Here is a 19,769-nt window from a genome sequence, read left to right as displayed (position 1 = left end):
TAAAGGGGTCCTTGAAGAGCGATGTCTTCATGCAGTTAGAGCCACTGTTTCCTTCCCTTCAACCTCAGAACGTCCCCCGCCCCCACAGTCTTTTCAGGTTGTTCAGCTTCATGACAGATTCCCTTGTCTTTGATCACACTGATAGAATTTGATATAACTTGTTATAGTCCCATGAAGTGGCAAACACAAATACTTGTGTGATCTGTGATGTCTGTTCAGTGTCTTTGGGTGACAGTTACAGTGTCTCCCTTTCTGTTTATTGTCTTTGTGTTTGGTGGTCGTGGTGTTGAGGCTTCAGCCTTCTGAGTGCCGGGATTACAAGAATATGCCAAATTCTCCCTTCTTCAGACGAAATAATTTATGAACAATTTCTCATTTCCTTCCTTCCATTCTTTCCTTTTTTTTAAGATATTTCTTTATAGCCCTGGCTGTCCTGGAACTCACTCTGTAGACCAGGCTGACCTCAAACTCACAAAGACCCTCTTGCCTCTGCCTCCTGAGTGCTAGGATTAAAGCCCAGCTCATTATCCGTTTTTGAAGTTATTCTTACCAAGCCCTCTGTGTTAAAGCCTGTTCATGTTGTTCCTTTCCCCAGACAAGTGTCTTTGAAAGTGCCTCCAATTTCTTTTCAAAAGTATACAAATAAATGTTCTTCCTAGAATGATTGAATCACCAAGATTTAACTTCCACTTTGCTGTTATATTTCATACCTAGATAGATTTGACAGTTTGCCCCTAGGACATGAACTTTGCAGTTTTCTCTCTTAAATAACACTAAGTAATACTCTCTGCTCAGTAATGGTAACTCTTAAAAGTATGATAAAGGACCACTGGGGAAAAGTCCATTTTCTTAATCAGGAGATCACATTTTATGATAACATTCTAAATTTAATATTTCACATTTATCATGCATTTACATTCTCACAGGTACCAGACAATTTGCATAGAAGTGGTCCCTGTTGTCAAAGAACATACACCTTAAAAGATTTTGACTTAAAATAGATACAGACTGGAAGCCAGTTCTCAATATCTAGCCACTTCTTTGTAGCATCTTTGATTGGAGAAATTAATATACATTTGTAAAGGCATGGTAAAGACAGTGGGATAGAAAACGAGATTAGAGATTCATTTGAATCCAATTTCCTAAGAATATAGAGAAAATACATTGAATGTGAAGAAAATCTTGCAATACCTTATAGGAACGACAAAGACTCAAAGGAAGACAAGAATCTCAGGAATGGTGGGCATTGAAAAACAACAGTTAAAAATCTCATCTGCATCCAAGTGTTTACATAACCAAACTGTTCAGAAGGATACCACTAAACCAGAATTATTTCTCAAAGTAGCTTACTCACCCTTTATGTTGGTGTATCAGATTTCATAGTCCTTCTTTAAAAAAAAAAAAACTGCTCTTTTCACTTCTCCATTGCAGATTTTCTTTTCTGTATTAAGATAGACAGCAGACCCAGCTGCCTTCCTGATAGGAAATTTCCTCAACTAATTTTCAAGGTGTCTAATAGGGAGAGGGCAGGGGAGAAGCTCTCCTGAAGACATGAAACAATTAATTATATTGTAATGGTGCTATAGAGGCACAAGTGGATGACTGGCCCAGAGAAGACATGATTTCTCTGGTGCCAAGATTACACTCAGAGGCATTTCTGCCTGTCTCCACTTTGCAAGGCACGGTGCCAGTGAGAACAGCAGTTAGCACACCCATAGTGGGCTTTACTAGCTTACACACCGTGTTTGGTGGGTTCTTAACTTCAGGATGAGGAATTAAATTTTTTGCCCAGCAGGAAGTGATTGCCGTTTACCTTTTTTGGGGGGTAAGGGGGTAGGGAGCACTCTAACTTGTGATATGAGTGTTTGGAGATACGCTGTTAAAAGGAAAGAGATGCTAGCAAATGCTGCTTGTGGAGTCAAGGAAATGAGGAACTACGTCTGCCTGTGCACACAGAAACACACCTGTGAAAGCTAGCCTCCTACCTCCCACATGATAGCATGGCATGCTGAGCATGTCTCCTCACCCATTTCCTGCCTGCTGCTGGGCACTCGTGCAGTCCCTTTGTTTGCTCTATGAACTGAGGACTGCCACGTGGTCAGGATAGCCCAGTGACTGAGCTAGCATACCTACCCCGTGTGATAAGTCACTAGAGGCTCGAGCTCCATAGCAGAGATGTAGCTGTTACCAGCATGCTAGGCTTCCTCTGACACTGGCACAAACTGGCTCAGGGGCCTGTGGTAGAGCAGCAAATGACTTACCTAGCAATGTGCACACAGCTCGGGGCTCCAGCCCCAGAGCCAAGGGAGAAAAGTAATAGTTATGATTATTAACCAGAGGAATTACCATTATTATCAAATGATAAAATCACTAAATATACAGAAGCCTAATCAACCAGTAGATGGGTATACGTTTATCTGAGTATACGTTTATCAGCATCCCAAAGGGGTTGGTACTCTGATGTTCTGTACTGGAATTAATGTTGATCAGGCTCCTTAGATACCAGGAGGTTAACACTTTTGACACGGGACTCCTAAAATCGCCTTACCATCATGCCTTGCTGGCTAGTCGCTGACTAGTATGTGGAATAGTAACTGAAACACTTTGAAGAACTACAAAGCTTCTTCTAAATGGATTTATGATCTTCATTGGTAAATATTTGTTTTTTAGGGGACAGTACCTATTCAAAAACAAACCTCCTGATGAGAATGCTCCTCCCAACTCCTTTTATAGAGCACTTTATCCTAAAATTATACAAGATATTGAGGTAAGAATTGATGTATTTCTGGATGTATGCTGAGTGCTGGGGATCATTAGTATGTTTAGCTTACAAGTACAGGAAACCCATTAAGATGTTCGGTGTGGGTTAAAAATCAGTGTCTTTTCCCAATGAATAAGGTTGGTAAAGTACAGAAGACTCCCAGTCGATTTTTGTGTAGCTTTAAAACCTTTGTTTACCGACAGATGAGAGTGCAAGAGGGGATTACCACTTCCTAAAACACCAGGGAGACCTAGAACTCGTAAGCTGACGAGCTTCCGTGAAAAGTTATCAGTAGGCACTGATGCTGCGCATCTAAGAGGAGCACTGAGCATGCAGCTTTACATAGCTTTTATACGTGTGCATCCCACAGAGCGTGGCTCTCACCCTTCCTCATGCTGCCGCCCTTTAAAACAGCTTCTTATGCTGTGTGACCCCCAAACACAAAATTATTCTCATTATTTCACAACTGTAATTTTGCTATTGTTATGAATTGTAGTGTAAATACTCGTGTTTTCCAGTGATCGTAGGCAACCCCCGTGAAATGGTAGTGTGAGTCACACCCCACATGTTGAGACCCGCTGCCATAGAGCCATTGGTTTGAGTTCTTTCCTAATTAACTGCTTCTTCAAATTCTCCTTTTCAGACAATAGAATCAAACTGGAGATGTGGACGACATAGTTTACAGAGAATCCACTGTCGCAGTGAAACAAGCAAAGGAGTTTACTGTTTACAATATGATGACCAGAAAATAGTAAGCGGCCTTCGAGACAACACGATCAAGGTGAGGTCTCTTCAGCTGAGGAACATAGCTGTGGGAGCAAGGGTGACTGTGTTCATAAAGCAACCTAAAGCGTAAGTCCTAAGTGTTGTTGCTAGGAAGTGAGAACTTTAGATTGGTTCTAGTACCAAAACCAATTTCCTTAAAGGGCAAGTGTTTGCTTCTCCCCAGAGAATCATACAAATGGATAGTTCCAGGGTTGAACTCCCTTCTAGAAGTGCGCTGATGGAAGCTGTTATTTTGGCCTTCCTAATTATAGGCTACTCTTCCACTTTAATGAAAGGATAAAGTTAGCATTAGACTGAAGTCAGCACATCCAGGTGTCGGCTCTACCTGGAGGAAAGAATGCAGTCTCACCCCCTCTGCCTTGCCATTTGGGGGTCCTACATGTACAGAGCAGCAAGTCTCCACAGCACCCCATTGTGACAGTGATCCATTGCCCTCCTAGATCTGGGATAAAAACACATTGGAATGCAAGCGAATCCTCACAGGCCACACAGGCTCCGTCCTGTGTCTCCAGTATGATGAGAGAGTGATCATAACTGGATCATCGGATTCCACTGTCAGGTAGGAAATCTCAGGCTCTGAAACACTCTTTCTGTCACAGTAATTCCCTTGTCTTTAAAAGTTATTATTTAATGTGAATAAATATGTATGTCTGTGTGAAGGTGTCAGGTCTTAGAGTTAGCTTCTGGTTGGTCACTTGTCACTCTAGAGCCAGACCCTTGATTTTGGAACCATTGGGTAGATTTCTACTTTGGCATGTTTAAGAAGCTACACACAGGTTTTAATTTAGAGAAGCACCTGGCATAGGAACTTTCCCTCTCTTTATGGGAAAGCACCTCACGGGAGTGCAGGAAGGGAGATTGTAACTGCAGTGCGGGCGTGCATGAGCCCTTCAAGTGTGTACAGGTAAGCAGGGCTCGTTCCTTGCCAGCCCCTCCCCTGCCGTCCCCACAGTGTTTAATTGCAGGTTCCACTCAGGGAGGGGTTCTCAATTTCCAGAGGCACTGGTGATTTGATGGCGCAGCCATTATGCTGCTGGGGTCCAGTGTAGCTTGAGTTCAGGGTACCAGCCTCACTGCTGAAAACCTGCTAGGAATTTCACCTGAAGCTAAAGAATTTAGCAAACATGATACATCAAAAGTAACTTTTCAAAAGCTAGAATAAAAGGCAGTTAACTACATTGTTAAATTCTCTAAAGTTATTCCCTGCAAGTAGGAAAGGCTGCTCCTTTGACTGCTAGGCACAGCAGGCCGCTCCTTGCAGTTGTTGTCAACTAACTTTATCCGTGCTGTGGAGTGCCTTACAGGGGCCGGAGCATAGGGGAGAGATGATGTTTTGTTTGCTAGTTTGGGCGATGTTGGGACTGAACCTGGGGCTTACCTCTTAGCAACACTGCAGAACAACATGGCTTTCCCAAAGGAGGGCTCAACTGAAAAGGGCAGCAATAAAATGTTTTAAAAACCAAAATCGATGTGCAAAAATAGAGTAGTCAAAGTATTTCCATCATGACACTGTTCTCAAGCTATCCAAGGGTCCCCACTGCTATGAAAAAAGTACTTGGAGTAGGAGGGAGGACTCTTGTTGACCTCTTGCCCTGAAAAGCACAAAAATGGAACCTTGAACTTAGAATATAACATTCAGGGAAGTCAAACTCAAGTCTACATTACTAAGTCTGCGGAAAAACATCGTGGCCATGGTTTCTGTGGGCAGTCACTGGCACAGGTCCTACTGCTGTTCTTTTTTTTAAAAAAAAAAAAAAAAAGAACATAATTATTTCTGTTTTATTAAAGAGTGCTCTGTGTAACGTTATCGACAATAAATATTTAATTTTCTATTAAAAAAAAAGATTTATTACGTACACAGTGTTCTGCCTGCATGTACACCTTCAGCCCAGAAGATGGCATCAGTACTCATTACAGATGGTTGTGAGCCACCATGTGGTTACTGGGTATTGAACTCAAGACCTCTGGAAGAGCAGACAGTGCTTTTAACCTCTAAGCCACCTCTCCAGCCCTCTTTTTTTTTTTAATCATTTTTGTTGATTATTTGGGAATCTCACATCATATGCCCAAATCATGCTTACCTCCCTGTGATGTGGAATTCCCCTCTGTATGCTGTGAATACAATTGGTAAATAAAGAAACTGCTTTGAGCCAATAGCAAAACAGGGCAGAACAGAGGTAGGTGGGGAAAACTAAACTGAATGCTGGGAGGAAGAGAGGCTGCGAAATGAATAGAAGCCATGTAGCCCTGCCAGAGACAGATGCCAGAACTTTACCCAGTAAGCCACGGCTACATGGCAATACACAGATTAATAAAAATAGGTTAAATTAATATGTAAGAGTTAACCTTTAAGAAGCTAGAGCTAATGGGCCAAGCAATGATTTAATTAATACAGTTTCTGCGTGATTATTTTGGGAGTCCGGGCAGCCTGGAAACGAACAAGCAGCCTCCTACAACATCCCTGTCTTCCCATGACCCCCACCCCCAAAATTCCATTTTGTGTTGTCCACATATTTAGTGGAGCATAGTCAAATACCTAGTGGGCAACTGTCCAGGGAGAATGGGTCTTTCTCCACCTGCATCTACCAGAAGCCATCTTCTGAGGAGAGCATGTGGTGCCCAGAGCAGGATGGAGCTAGCTCTTCCATGATGCCAACTTGGCACAGCAGCAAGGGGCAGGGCCAGCTTTCCCATGCCCACAAACATTAACATGGCTTCAGGTGGCAGCCCCAACCACAGGCATCCATGTGGGCTTGGGTGTAACACAGGCACAGACCCACTCTTGGTTCTCCCTATTGCTATTCTTTTTCCTGGTTTACATGTGTGTTCTTAATAGAATAATACTAGGATAGTAATCCGAAAATCTGTGACAGATTATCCGGTGATAATGACTACTTCCTCATCCTTGAGCACTATAGCTTGGCCAGATTTCCCATCTTAAGGTTTTACCTAGGAAACACCTACTTCCTGCCTTTTCTCTTTGTCTACACTGCTTCCTCATGGTTCATTCATACCCTGCCTTGGGGCTACAAAGGAAGAGCACAACAGTTGCCATAGAAGTGGGGGGTGAGGAGCTGGAGAGATGGCTCAGAGGTTAAGAGCACTGGCTACTCTTCCAGAGGTCCTAATTTCAATTCCCAGAAACCACATGGGGCTCACAACCATCTGTAATGAGATGTGGTGCCTCCTTCTGGCAGAACACTATATACATAATAAATTTTTTAAAAAGTGGGGGTGGGCCAGGCAGTGGTGGCGCACACCTTTGGTCCCAGCACTCGGGAGGCAGAGACAGGCGGATCTTTGTGAGTTCAAGGCCAGCCTGATCTACAAGAGCTAGTTCCAGGACAGGCTCCAAAGCGACAGCGAAACCCTGTCTCAAAAAAAAAAAAAAAAAAAAAAGTGGGAGTGAGCCGAGCATTATGGTCTCTTAGTCTCTTCTTAGGAGGCAGGTGGATCTTTGAATTCAAGGACAGCCTGGTCAACTACAGAGAAACCCTATTTTAAAAAGAAAGTGGGTGTTTGAGAGAACAGGCATTGATGGTAAGCTCCATAGTCAAGAAAAGGCACTGCACTGAAGCCTAAGTACCATCTAATTCTCCGTTATCCTTTTCAGAGTGTGGGACGTAAATGCAGGTGAGATGCTAAACACATTGATTCACCATTGTGAGGCAGTTCTGCACTTGCGCTTCAATAATGGCATGATGGTAACATGCTCCAAAGATCGTTCCATTGCTGTATGGGATATGGCCTCCCCAACTGACATCACCCTAAGGAGGGTGCTGGTGGGACACCGAGCTGCAGTCAATGTTGTAGACTTTGATGACAAGTACATCGTTTCCGCATCTGGGGATAGAACCATAAAGGTAATGGGCCACTTTTCAGTGTGTTCACAAGGTGTAATAAGGAGTTGGTGTAAAAGTGTGATCGAAGACAACTGTATACATAAGCATTATGGTAGAATAATGTAATGTTTAATTCAATTTTTATTTCTATAAATAACAGTAATGGGCTGGAGATGTAACTTAGTGGTAGCTTGACTGGTATGCCCAAGACCCAGCTTAGAAAGATAGTAACAGTTATTACGAGTGTGAGAAGAGCAGGTGTAAGTTTAAGATCAAGAAAATAAACATACTGGAGCTGAGAAAATGGCCAGGCTGATGAAGTCCTTGTCGCACAAGCATTAAGGACTGAGTTCAGATTCCTAGCAGCCATGTAAATGCCAGATGTGGCAGCCTAAGTTTGTGATCTCAGTGATGGGCATGAGGGCAAAGATGGTAGATCCCTGGTGCTCACTGGCCAGCCGTTCTCCAAAGCAGGAAACTTCGTGTTTCAAGACTTGTCTCGGAGAGTGAGTTGGAGGAGCTGAAGAGGTGACTCGGTGTGTTAAGACAGAGGACTGCCTGCTTTCACAAAGGACTCAGGTTTAGTGGTCAGCATGCAAATAGTGGCTTAAAACCACCTGGAACTGCAGTTCCTGGGGCCCTGACACCCTCTTCAGGCGTCTGTGGGCTCCTGCACACACGTAGTGCATACAAACCCAAGTAGACACACATGCACATAAAAATGATAAATATATCTCTGAAAAATCGGGTGGAAAGGAGTGTTGTACGAGGAAGACGTAAGAAGCAGCCAGCTTCACATTAGTCCCCTGTTACCACGAACTAAACTCGACTCTGATTTACATCGCTGTTCTTTGAGACATTGGCATTCTCTGATGACTCACTTCTGTTTTCTCCTTACCCAGTAGTCCATTTTTACTGGCAGACGTGTACCGATCAACTGCTCAGTTGTCATTTTTCTCTCTCAGGTATGGAACACAAGTACTTGTGAATTTGTAAGGACCCTCAATGGACACAAACGAGGAATCGCCTGTTTGCAGTACAGAGACAGGCTGGTGGTGAGTGGCTCGTCTGACAACACCATCAGGTGAGCAGCAGGTGTCCTTTCCCAGAGTGGAGCCCATCACCCTTCCAGGCACCATTTGTGCACAGATCTCATGGTCTTTAACTGTCTGTCTGTTGTGGTTTGTTGTTGTTGTCTGGGTTTCGAGACAGTTTCTCTGTGTAGTCTGGCTGTCCCAGAACTGGCCTCTAGTTCACAGAGTCCACCTGTCCTGTTTCCTGAGTGCTGGGATTATAGATGTGGAACACCACCACCTAACTTTGTTTGGTTTGGTTTTGATTTTGATTTTTTTTATTCTATTTTCATATATCCATTCACTCCTCCCAGTTCCCCCACACACACCTCTCCTCTCCTCTAGGTCCAATCAAATATGTTTCCTTTGTGTAGCTTCTTACAGGTCTAAAGCGTGCCCTCCCAGAGAGACAGCACAGAAAAGCTTTTTGTTGGTGTGTTTCCTTCACCAAATAGACCTATTTCAGGGGAACTGCTTAAATAAGAAACTTAAGACAGCTAATGAAGGTTAAGGGCCCTTCTTTTAAAATTCTTTTAAATTTCCGGGCGGTGGTGGTGCACGCCTTTAATCCCAGCACTTGGGAGGCAGAAGCAGGCGGATCTCTGTGAGTTCGAGGCCAGTCTGGTCTAAAGAGCTAGTTCCAGGACAGGCTCCAAAGTCACAGAGAAACCCTGTGGGGGGGGGGGGGACAAACAAAATTTTTTTCTGTAGCTGAAAAATGCTAATAAAGGCCATTTCTCCATGTCTCTGTTGTTGAAAACATAAAGAAAAAGGAGGGAAAAAAAGATTGTTTCTTTGCTAGAAATCATGACTTTTCACTTCAGTACAATAGTTGACCAGAGAGCTGTCTGTAAATTTGAAGGTTCTACAAATCTGTACTGTTTGTATTTTTGTCCTTACAAAGATGAATGACAGAGAGGTGGTAATAATTTGGAAATTTTATCTGTCAACTTCTTTCCTTCAGTGCCTGAGGGAAGAAAGAGCTAGGCCTGATGCATATCAAACCTGCCACTCCTGGAAATCAATGGAATTGGGCTGAAAGCATTAAAACTATTGCCGCCGACTCCTCGAGGTCTGGCTTTGCTCCTCTGTCGCTGGTGATTGCCCTGCAGAGCACTGAGGCAGTGTCCTCCAGCAGAGAGGGAGCGACTTTGTGAGAGTGGGGTCTCAGTGACACAGTGTTTCTCACTCTTAGGGGTGACTTCTGGAAGAATTACTCTCCCTTTCTAGGGACTGCACGTTGAATCCCCGCTGGGAGAACCTGGTTTCAGAGTTGCGTAAAGCATTGCGTTTTGAAAATATTTACAGCATTTGGACTTAAATCACACTTTTTCTGCCCAAATTATATGACAGATAGAAAATGTTATATTGAAAGTAATATGCTTTTATATGAGTGACATTTTTATTTTATGTGTCTGACTGTGTTGATTCACACCCATGTGTGACTCACACCCAAGTTGGTCAGAAGAGTCCTGGGTCCTCTGGGACTAGAGCTGTGGAAGGTGATGAACCACCTGTAGGTGCTGGGAACCAGAGCTCCTAACCGCTCAGCATTCTTTCAGCCCCCTCTGTGAATGCTCAACGGATGTGTGAAATATATTGTAATATTCAAGACTTAGAAATGAAGCCGTGTAGTTACTTGACTCAGTTTTCCTTTCAGATTGTGGGACATAGAATGCGGTGCGTGCCTGCGCGTGTTAGAAGGCCATGAAGAGCTGGTGCGCTGCATCCGATTCGATAACAAAAGGATAGTGAGCGGGGCCTACGATGGGTGAGTCCACTACCATGTGACAAGACAGATAAATGTTAAGAGCTCAGGCTGTAGCTTAGTAGCAGAGCATGCGCTTAGCATGTGCAGGGCTGGGCTCAATCCCTAACACCTCCCTTCCCCAGAGTCTGTGTCTTTGTCCTTCCCAGTTTATGGCTCTAAAGTTAAATTATACCATTGCTTAATTGGTATTCACCTCTCTCTCTCTTGCTTACTGCTTCCTAAAACATTCTTTCTAGTCATTAATTGTATTTGTATTGATCATTATTTTGGCTATTAGATTCTGTATTTGTCTGGTTTGCCTTATAAAGCGAAGAACCAGACAAATCCAGCATCACAGGCCAGGCATGTAGAGTGGATGTTCTAAGAGAGGATGTGAGAGCCCAGACCCAGACCCAGACGTCCTCCGATTCCTGGGAGCTACATTTGCTACCCATTCTTATTGCCCTGGTTTTGTTCTGTTCTTCCTTGTGTTCCCTTACGTTTGCTTTTAACTAAGACTTTTGTCCCCCTTTTGATCTTCAGAAAAATTAAAGTATGGGATCTTATGGCTGCTTTGGACCCCCGTGCTCCTGCAGGGACTCTTTGTCTACGGACGCTTGTGGTAAGAGCCTTATTGTTAAAGGGGGCTGAAGAGCAGGTAGGGGAAGAAATTAAATGTTAATGTGCTGTAGAATATAGATCTGGATTTTATAGTTAGATTCTCACAAAACCTACAAAGTGGAAAAGCAACCAATACATGACAATAAAATATGTTTATATAGTGCCTTTCATCCCAAAGTGCTTTAGAGACTGTATATGGAGAGGACTGTGGCAGCTGCTTAACAGCTGCACGGTACCTCTCCCACATGTAGTGCAGGAAGTGAATAAGAATTCTGTATCCACCAGAAGCAGCAGGCGGTACTGAGGGAGAGAGAATATAATTACGCAAATTGGAACCTGTCCAGAATCTAAGGACCTGAACACCTGTACTTGAAAAAAAAAAAAAGTACTCTGGGACTCTCTGGGCCCCTGGTCAGCTCCTTAGTTCTGCATCTCATTCACTAGGCAGTGCCTCCAATCCTAGCACCGTTAGCCCCTGTCCACCCTATGCTTGAGCATCTTGACACTTGGCGAGAGAAGTGAGTTAGGAGGAGAAATGACACCTTCAAATGCTTTGTAGCGGGGCCTCATGTGGCCCTGGCTGGACTGAACTGTGCTCCTTCTGCTCCCATTTCCCTAGTACTGGGACCACAGGCCTGTGCCCACCACAGCATGAAGTTTTTTGTCACATTATAAGCCATAGGCTCAGACTGACAAATGTTGCTTTAGCTAGATGTGTGTGGATCCAGAGTAAAAGAAGGAAAACTTTGTCTTTCTTGGGTTTAAAGCACTTTCTTAAATTGTGTATGGTGGCATACACATGTAGCTCAGCATTTAGAGGCTGAGACAGGAGAATTGCCATGTGTTCCTGAAAGGCCTGAACTACAGATTGAGACCCTGTCCCTTAGACCCAAAAACCTAAGATTGGATGCATTCTTTGAGTATCACATGAGCTTCGCCTGCTCTCTTCATACATGTCTTCAGGTGGGTACTCTGTGCACGAGTCTGTAATCACAGGCCTTAAAGGTGAGGCAAGAGGAGTGGTGGCGCACACCTTTAATCCCATCAGGGAGGCAAAGGCAGGAGGATCTCTGTGAGTTTGAGGCCAGCCTGGTCTACATAGTGAGTTCCAGGACTTCCAGGGCTACATAGAGAAACCCTGTCTCAAAAAAATTAAATAAATGGATAGATAGATAAATGAGGCAAGAAGATTGTGAGTTTCTGACCTGACTATATATAGAGATCCTGTCTTTAAAAAGAAAAATCGAACTTGTCAAATAGGGAATGGTGGTGAGTGCTTATAACCAGAACTCAGGCCTAAAGAAGAAGGATCTTGAATTCAAGACCGGCTAGGACTGTATAGCAAGACTTGTTTACCAAAACAAAAAACAGTAACAACATAAGAGTATTCAGCTTGGGGGCTGGAGAAATGGCTCAGCGACTAAGAGCACTGACAGCTCTTCCAAAGGACCTAGGTTCAATTCCCAGCACCCACATGGCAACTCACAACTGTCTGTAGCTCCAGTTCCGGGAGCTGACACCTCACACAGACATATGCAAGCAAAACACCAATACATGTAAAATAAAAATAAATTAATCATTAAAAAAAAGAAAAATAGGTATTAAAAAAAAAGAACATAACTGGACGGTGATGGTACACACCTTTAATTCCAACGCTGGGAAGCAGAGGCAAGCAGATCTCTGTGAGTTCAAGGCCAGCCAGGTCAGTTACACAGAGAAATCTGTCTTGAGAGTCAAACCAACAAACAAAGAATGTTGACTAAAATAAGCTGGGCACAAATAAATAAATGTGTGTGTGTGTTATATGAAATTTAAGAATAAGTAAAAATCAGTAATAGCACAGGAGTGCAGGTGAGACTGACTAGTAACAATGTCGAAAGCACTTTCCAGGAAAAGTAGCCATGCCTGATGTAGGCAGTGCTCACTACCCTGATGCACTAGACTAGGCTCCTGGCCTCATGAAAGCCAGCCATTAGAATTTTGCAAATTGTTGACTGAATGTGGATAGCTTCAAATTGGTCATGGTTGGACTTGGTGCATCATGAAAATCTGTAAATGGTTTATGTTTTTATTTTATGTCCATCGATGTTTTGCCTGCATGTGTATCTGTACAGTGCAATGCCCTCAGAGACCAGAGGGTGTCAAATCCCTCTAGAATTGTAGTTATAGATGATTGTTAGTTCCATGTGGGTGTTGGGAATTGAACCTGGGTCCTTTGGAAGAGCAACCAGCATTCTTAACTGTTGAGCCATGTCTCCAGCCTCAAGAAGTTTAGTTGGCACACAATTTACCAACACCTGCTGTCCACACCTTGACATCTGATGGTCAGAGGAGCTTGCAGGAGATGATAGGCCAGAGAGGTACCAAGAATACTCTCCTCTCCTCTTGCCTAACCCCAGTTGATAGTCACAAGTCAGTATCTTCTTTGCCATTTTGCCTACGTAATACTGCTTGTTTACTGTGTTCCCGAGACCAGTTATTGCCAGGTATTTGAGTATTCCATCCTAACATTAGTGAAACTGCTTCCTGTCTGTGTTTGAAACAATGACTGAGCACACCATAGCCTTTGTAGGCTCCTTTAGACGTGATGCTTGTGATTTGGGGTCAAAATCATACTTTTGTTTCTGCTTCCTTAGGAGCATTCTGGAAGAGTTTTCCGACTCCAGTTTGATGAATTCCAGATTGTCAGTAGTTCGCATGATGATACAATCCTCATCTGGGACTTCCTAAATGATCCGGCTGCTCATGCTGAACCACCCCGCTCCCCTTCTCGGACATACACCTACATCTCCAGATAAATAACCCAACACTGACCTCACACTTGCCCGGGTATGAAAAGAGCTTGTACACCTGTAGGAGGTGGAGTGTTGGCTGTAAGGTGCTGCTAGCTCCTGGGAGTTTCTCCCTCTCCGTTCCTTGTCTCACCAAGCCCTAGACAGCAGGAGGCATGGACTGAAGCAGGAACTTCCATGGTAGAAGCTAGCAAGTTCCAGTTCTAGAGGACTCCAGAATTCTTGTGTAGGAGTACCAGTAGTTCCTTCAGTACAGTTTTTATGAAAGTACAATGTCATTTGAACCAGTTGGAAAATCAATGGCCCAAAAGTCTGTCATTGTATAGGTCCTAGATCAGGGAGGCCTTCCAGTCTAGCAGCTCATCCGACACGTGACCAGAAATGTCTGACATTCTCATTTCTGCCTTTTTTGTCTACAGTCTCTACTCCATCCACAGGAGATTTTCCGTGGTTGGTTGGTTTGTTCATTTCCAGCAGTAACAGGAAGTTGGTATCCTTCCCAAATCTCTAGCAGCTCTCTAAGGCAGGGCAAAACCTAAAATGCCCGGTATTGTCTATGAGCACATCCACAGTTGGCTTCCGGTGCCATCACGGGGTCGGATGTGTTGGGTTATTGAGTCCTAGGAAGAGCGCCAGCTTGGGGAGTGTTGCCTGTGTGCCTTTCTGTGTGTCACAGTCGCCTTGGTTGTTAGAGCAGACATGCCTCTCACTGCACTCCTGCGCCCGTCAGTCTTCCTGAGGGAAGGAGTATGTCTCTGGGGGCTCCCCTCATGTCTCTGCTGTTGGAGGGAGCATAGTTGGTTCATCATTCTTCGGCTAAGTCACACTGGCTGTGTGCTCGTGGGCGTGTAAATTCACAGACTGTCATATCCTGATGAGTGAAATGAGTACAGAATCTGCCTCATAGGTCTGCATGGAGATAACCGTGGTTACAGTGTGCCTTGTCTGCCCTTTCGCCAATGTTCGGTGTTTTCCAATGGAATAGTATTTTGTTATTGGGTGGGGGCTCCTGGGTATTGAGTGCCTGGCCTGCCTCATGTTAAGTGTTTAACCGTGGAAATGTGCGCCTAACCCTCGCTGTTCCTATTCTCCCTCACTTTGCTTACATCTCTCTCCTCACACTGGTGAAGCAGACATCCCCTGAGAATCTGGTTCTGTCTTTTTGACTCATCTAAGGTCTCTTCTTGGACAGCCTTACCCTTTCCCATGACTTTAGCTCTCACTTCAACATAGATGACTAGCAAATCTGTATCTCCAATGTCGCCCCTGCCTTAATCTCCAGGCCATATTTCCAGCCTCCACCTACACATCTGTCCTTGAAGAGACCAGGAGCACCTTTAGTGTCTCCATACCCCAGCCAGCTTTCCGCCATACATACTTCTTAGAGAGATAGCACTGCGCTCCAGGACCGTCAGGCAGAGCCCACAGAGCCGTCCCTGCCTGCTCTGTTGTTGCAGGGAGCAGGGGAAAGCATGCACCATCCCGCCATTGTTCCCTCTTAATCTCAGGATGTTCTAGTGCCTCTGCACAGCGCTAACCCTGTCCTCTGTGTAAGTCCCCAAGGAGACTGGGACAGAAGCACTTTGTGGGCAGGGAGCAGCCCTGGGGATGGATCCCCAAGCCTTTCTCATTGCCAGCCACATGAACGTTCTTTTTGTCTTAGAGCAAGTGGAAAGTACAAGGAAAGGGGCTAATGACTGTTGGCTGTGTTTCCACACAGGACTCGTTAATGTCGCAGTATTTAACATATCTGCCAAGACCAGGGTGAACAACAACAATCACACTCCTACCCGGATTCCCCGGATGGATCAGCGAGGAGCAGGGCTTTGAGACTCCTGTTGGGACACAGTCGGTCAGCAGCTGACCAGGATGGTCTGCTCGGCACACCCGGCTGCTTCAGTGCTGCTATCAGAAGATGTCTTTATCTTGTGTGAATGATTGGAACTTTTAAGCCTCCCTTCCTGTTCCCTCCCCTTCCCCTCTGCACCTGTTTCTCTCCCATTGGGTTCCAGACAAAGATGACTTATAAATATATTTAGTGTTTTGCCAGAATCTCTCTTCCTTTGCCATTAAGCAGAAGAACTAGTTTCCCCATATGGCTCACTTCTAGGGGACAGGGGCTGCAGCTTCCAGGCAAAGAATGCCTGTCCTCTCCCTGTTCAGCACCTGGCCGGAGCAGTCCAGGCCACTGCGTGGGAGGAGACAGCTGCCTGCACATCCTTAGAGGAGAGAGAGGGACACACACTGGAAGATCTGCACCTGCTGCCTCCTCCCCCACCTGGGTTCTGTCCCCCTTCCTCCTCTCCATCTTCAACCTGAGAAGGCATGTGCCGTGTCCTCATCTAGCACGAGGCGGATCACCCAGAAAATGGGACACTTGGAAGAGTTTGAGTATCCTAATTTCCAGGCTTTTGCTGCAAGTGACCCCGGGGCAGCGGTGGATTCATGAACATGACACTCGCCATATTTGCAGCTTTCTCTCTCCTTCCCTGTGCCCAGGGGGAGGGACAGGAATGTCCTGGGCGCCATCAGTGGTTGTGTTTGCTCTGGACTCAGCAGTCTCCTCGGTTCCATGTAGAGTGGAAAGGAGCTGCTGATTGCATTTCCTCTCATTAACAATTAGATGTGTAATAAAAAGCATTGTGCTTCATCTTAAATCACTGGCAAGGCCTGCAGAAAGGCTTGGAGTGGCCAGCGCCAGGCACCACTGCACTCTGTACCGTGGCTCACATCTGTTTCCTTGACCGAGCCGGAAAGCACCCAGGCACCCATAACTGCCCAGACTGTGAGCACAGCAGCTTAAGAGATGGTCAGGAGAAAGCTGGTTCTCCATTTAGGCCAGTAAATATCTGTCAGTCTAACTGCCTCAACCTTGCACGGCAGATCCTTCCTTCTGCTTCCCCCAAACCCAGTATTTGCAGAAAGGCAAGGCTGCCAGAGGGCATCAGGGTGAAGCTTGGCACACAGGGTTACTAGTAAGCAGGAGCCTTCTCTTCCTTTTCCTCTCCCTGCCTTATTTTGCTGTCCGCTTTCCCCAGCCAGTAAACTCTGGCAGTCAGTAAAAACGTAAGTGACTGGACTTCCTCAAGGGCTAAGCTGGCCACATGGAAGGCAGCACTGGGCCTCTGCCAGCAGACTCCAGACACAGAGGCTCATGGGTAAGCCTGGGAGAACTTGAACTGAGAGCCAACTCACTTTCCCCCAGCATGCATTGCCTGCTAAGGGATGGTTAAGGCATACCATTGGGCCTGAGGCCACACTACAGCCTTGCTTTTCCCTTGGAAACCAAGCAGTCAGGCTCTCGTCACTGTTCCTAACCATGCATTTGAATTTAAGAAAGCCAACTGAACCAGCTGCTATAAAAATAGAAATGGGGGCCAGTCCCAAGTGGCCTCTAGCCAGGCCACCTTCACTACGGCAAGAGAGAGAGAAGAGAGCATCTTCATTCTCTGGTTTGCAACTCGTCCCTTACCCAAAGTGTCCCCGAGCGAATGCCGTTACATGCTGAGTCAGGTCACATGTGTGCCGTTTCCTTTTCTTGTGTAACTGTAATCTCAAGTTACATCTAAGAAATACCTCTCCGTATTTGTTTCTCTTTTCCTGACCACCCACATGCTGCAGAGAGTCGTCTGATTAGCTGCGCTGAGCGCCTTGTCCACTGATTATTAATAGTGAAGGACTTTGCTGAAAAACAGGTCAGACATTAAGAGACCTAAGCTGCTTCAAGAAATGGTCTAGTGGCCATAACTTGACTAGCCCTTCAGTTATATGCTGCTTTGAAAGGTAGGAGTAGGAGAACATCTGGCTTTGAGGGAGATGTGGGTACTCCTGCACACTCGTCAGGCCAGCACTGCGCTCTCCTTCCGAGGTCTAGCTGTAGGTGTGCTGCTCTGACACCCTTGAGAAGTGTGGCCACCCATTGTACTTAGGCCCGGGTGGACCCTGCGCGTTGACGCTGTTAGTTGGGTTCAACTCTTTCTCCAGGCTGTCCTCTCTGCTGCTGATGGAAATGGGAATGAAGTTAAGTGGTCTGAGAAACTTGAATCACTCAGATTCTCAGCTCTGGGGTCATTTACCAGTTCATTGTAGAAGAAACAGTCAGGTAAGTAGAAGTTCATTTCCAGAGAAGGTAAACCCCACTTACCATCTCTGCATGATTTCAGTGGGAATTGATTATCACCAGTCCCCAACTGGGCGAGAATAAATGTAAAGTTTGACCTTTTTAAAAGAAAAGAGAAACAAAGAACATCTCAACACATTTAAAGGAATAGTAGACAAGAAGCTGCAAGTGTCCTGTGGCTCTGAGATGACTGTCCCCATGGTCAGTCTCTCTTTTTACTAAAATCTACCTTTCAGTGTATGGTACCCTGCTGGAGGCTGGACCACTGTGTCACTGGTGATGTCTAGACAAGGCCAAGATTCCTTGATGCTCGTGTGTGTGTGTGTGTGTGTACATCCCTTCCCTGGAAATGCAGTCAGAAAGTGGATGTGAATTATGGATGGGGAGCCTTTTACACTTGTCCCTTGGCTAAATTCTTTCAGATTTGTCGTAACTTTAGAGACAGAAACTGTTTGGAACTCTGTTGACGAGTAATAAAGTCTGGCCCCCGTAGCTTGTTTTGGAACTGGAAATGACACTGAGACTCCTAAATCATTCTGTAAGAAAAAAATTATTTTTAGCACTGCAAAGCCGGGGAGAAGGCTGTCCTCACTCATTCTCTCTCTCCTTCTCTTGCTGGCCTCTATCTGAGAGGCTGAACTTGACCTACGTGGTTAGCTTTTGACGAGACGGAGAAAGCTGAAAATGATGAGGCCCATGGTGATGTTCATTGTCTTGGAATCTCCCTTTTGAAGTAGATGGTGATACCTTCTGGTCTTGAATCTGAGACAGGTCCACCTAGATTAGTGCAGTACTGGGTAGAATGAGTCATGCTGGTACCCAGTCCCTGTGACTGCAGTCCATGCAGTGGTGATCAGTTTACAGTGTAACTTTGGTCCACACGAATCACCATCCCTATTTGATTAAATTCAGCACTTTGAAGTGCACTCAGAGACTCCCAATGGGGCCAGTCCTAGGACTCACACAGATGACCCTTTTCACCACAGTGAGCACGGCTAGTACCAGTGAGGCAGCCATCTCAGGGGAATAAAGCTGAGCTTTATATATGATGTCAGTCTCCTTAAAGTTAAGAAGAGAAACCAAAGCAGCAGGTGGCTGCCCACTTGCAGGTGGAATCTACTGCATTGCTGTCCAGAAACCCCTAATGCTGGCAGCCCTGTTTTAACAAAATAGCCCAGTGCCTGTGGTCTGACATTTCCTGGAGGCAGCTGACTCCCCAAATATATACTTCTCAACAAACTCAGCTATCTGACTTAGCTTCTGAGTGTGTGTAGGGACAGAGACTGTGTGTTATCTCCCCTACCAAACCTTCCCCTTGGATGCTGAAGGAAAAGCACAACAGGTTAGACCTCTGGGTACCAAGGAAGCTGATACTTTCCCAAAGTAGTGACCCGCAAGCCTGGCAGCAGTGTGAGCTAGAGAGCTTTTGGTTGTTCGCGCTTCGTCTCCTAGATTCTCCAGTGCTGAGTGCTTTCATTTTTGTGATTATGTTACGGTGATGTGTAGTCAATATACCAATATGTTCACAAGCTAGGACCATGGTAATAGAGTGTGTTTGGTTTTTTAACTGTTGGGGGGGAGTAAATTACAAGTACAAGATTAAAGTGAATTTTCTAAGTGTCTTTTCTCTTTGACCCAGCATCATAAGGATGGTTGAGTTTTCAGAATACAGTCAAAGAACTGTACAGTAGATTATTTCTTTTATGAGAAAACCAGATCAGGAGTCTGTTGTGGTAGCACTGGGGACAGAGGCAAGTGGATCTCTTGAGTTCAAGGCCAGCCCGGCCTATGTAATGAGACTCTGTATCAAAAACAAACCAAGGTCCAGCCAGTTGTGTGTGCTGTACTTGGGAGGCCAAGACAGGAGATTCTTGAGTTCAAGGGTACGTGGCAAGATGATCTACCTCAAAAGTAGGGGAAGAAAAAAACGGGACTGAATGTTGTAAAGCAATTCGGCATTCAAGTAGTTTCTGCGGGGTCATGTTGAGCCACAGGGAGGGCTGTGGTGACAGCTGGCCTTGATC

At 45.2% G+C, this 19,769-nt stretch overlaps 1 protein-coding gene across 12 annotated transcripts in view; it reads left to right on the top strand.

The window, feature by feature from the left end:
* The window catches only part of Btrc (beta-transducin repeat containing E3 ubiquitin protein ligase), a 174,831-nt gene extending 155,477 nt beyond the window's left edge, over positions 1-19,354 (top strand). For all 12 annotated transcript variants that reach the window (XM_050147401.1, XM_050147394.1, XM_050147379.1 and 9 more), the window contains 9 exons: positions 2,671-2,767; positions 3,405-3,542; positions 3,988-4,106; positions 7,161-7,410; positions 8,355-8,473; positions 10,123-10,233; positions 10,756-10,834; positions 13,470-13,662; positions 15,346-19,354. In XM_050147401.1, coding sequence (XP_050003358.1) covers positions 2,671-2,767; positions 3,405-3,542; positions 3,988-4,106; positions 7,161-7,410; positions 8,355-8,473; positions 10,123-10,233; positions 10,756-10,834; positions 13,470-13,631 — 1,075 coding nt within the window. In that variant the 3' untranslated portion in view covers positions 13,632-13,662; positions 15,346-19,354. The remainder of the gene's footprint in view (positions 1-2,670; positions 2,768-3,404; positions 3,543-3,987; positions 4,107-7,160; positions 7,411-8,354; positions 8,474-10,122; positions 10,234-10,755; positions 10,835-13,469; positions 13,663-15,345) is intronic.
* The last annotated feature ends 415 nt before the right edge of the window (positions 19,355-19,769 follow it).

Source organism: Alexandromys fortis, unplaced genomic scaffold (assembly GCF_014885135.2).
Source record: "Alexandromys fortis isolate MF-2015 unplaced genomic scaffold, M_Fortis_MF-2015_v1.1 scaffold_16, whole genome shotgun sequence".
Taxonomy (NCBI): Eukaryota; Metazoa; Chordata; class Mammalia; order Rodentia; family Cricetidae; genus Alexandromys; species Alexandromys fortis.
The sequence above is the reverse complement of the archived record's forward strand: the minus strand, read 5'-3'. Positions and strand labels throughout refer to the sequence as shown.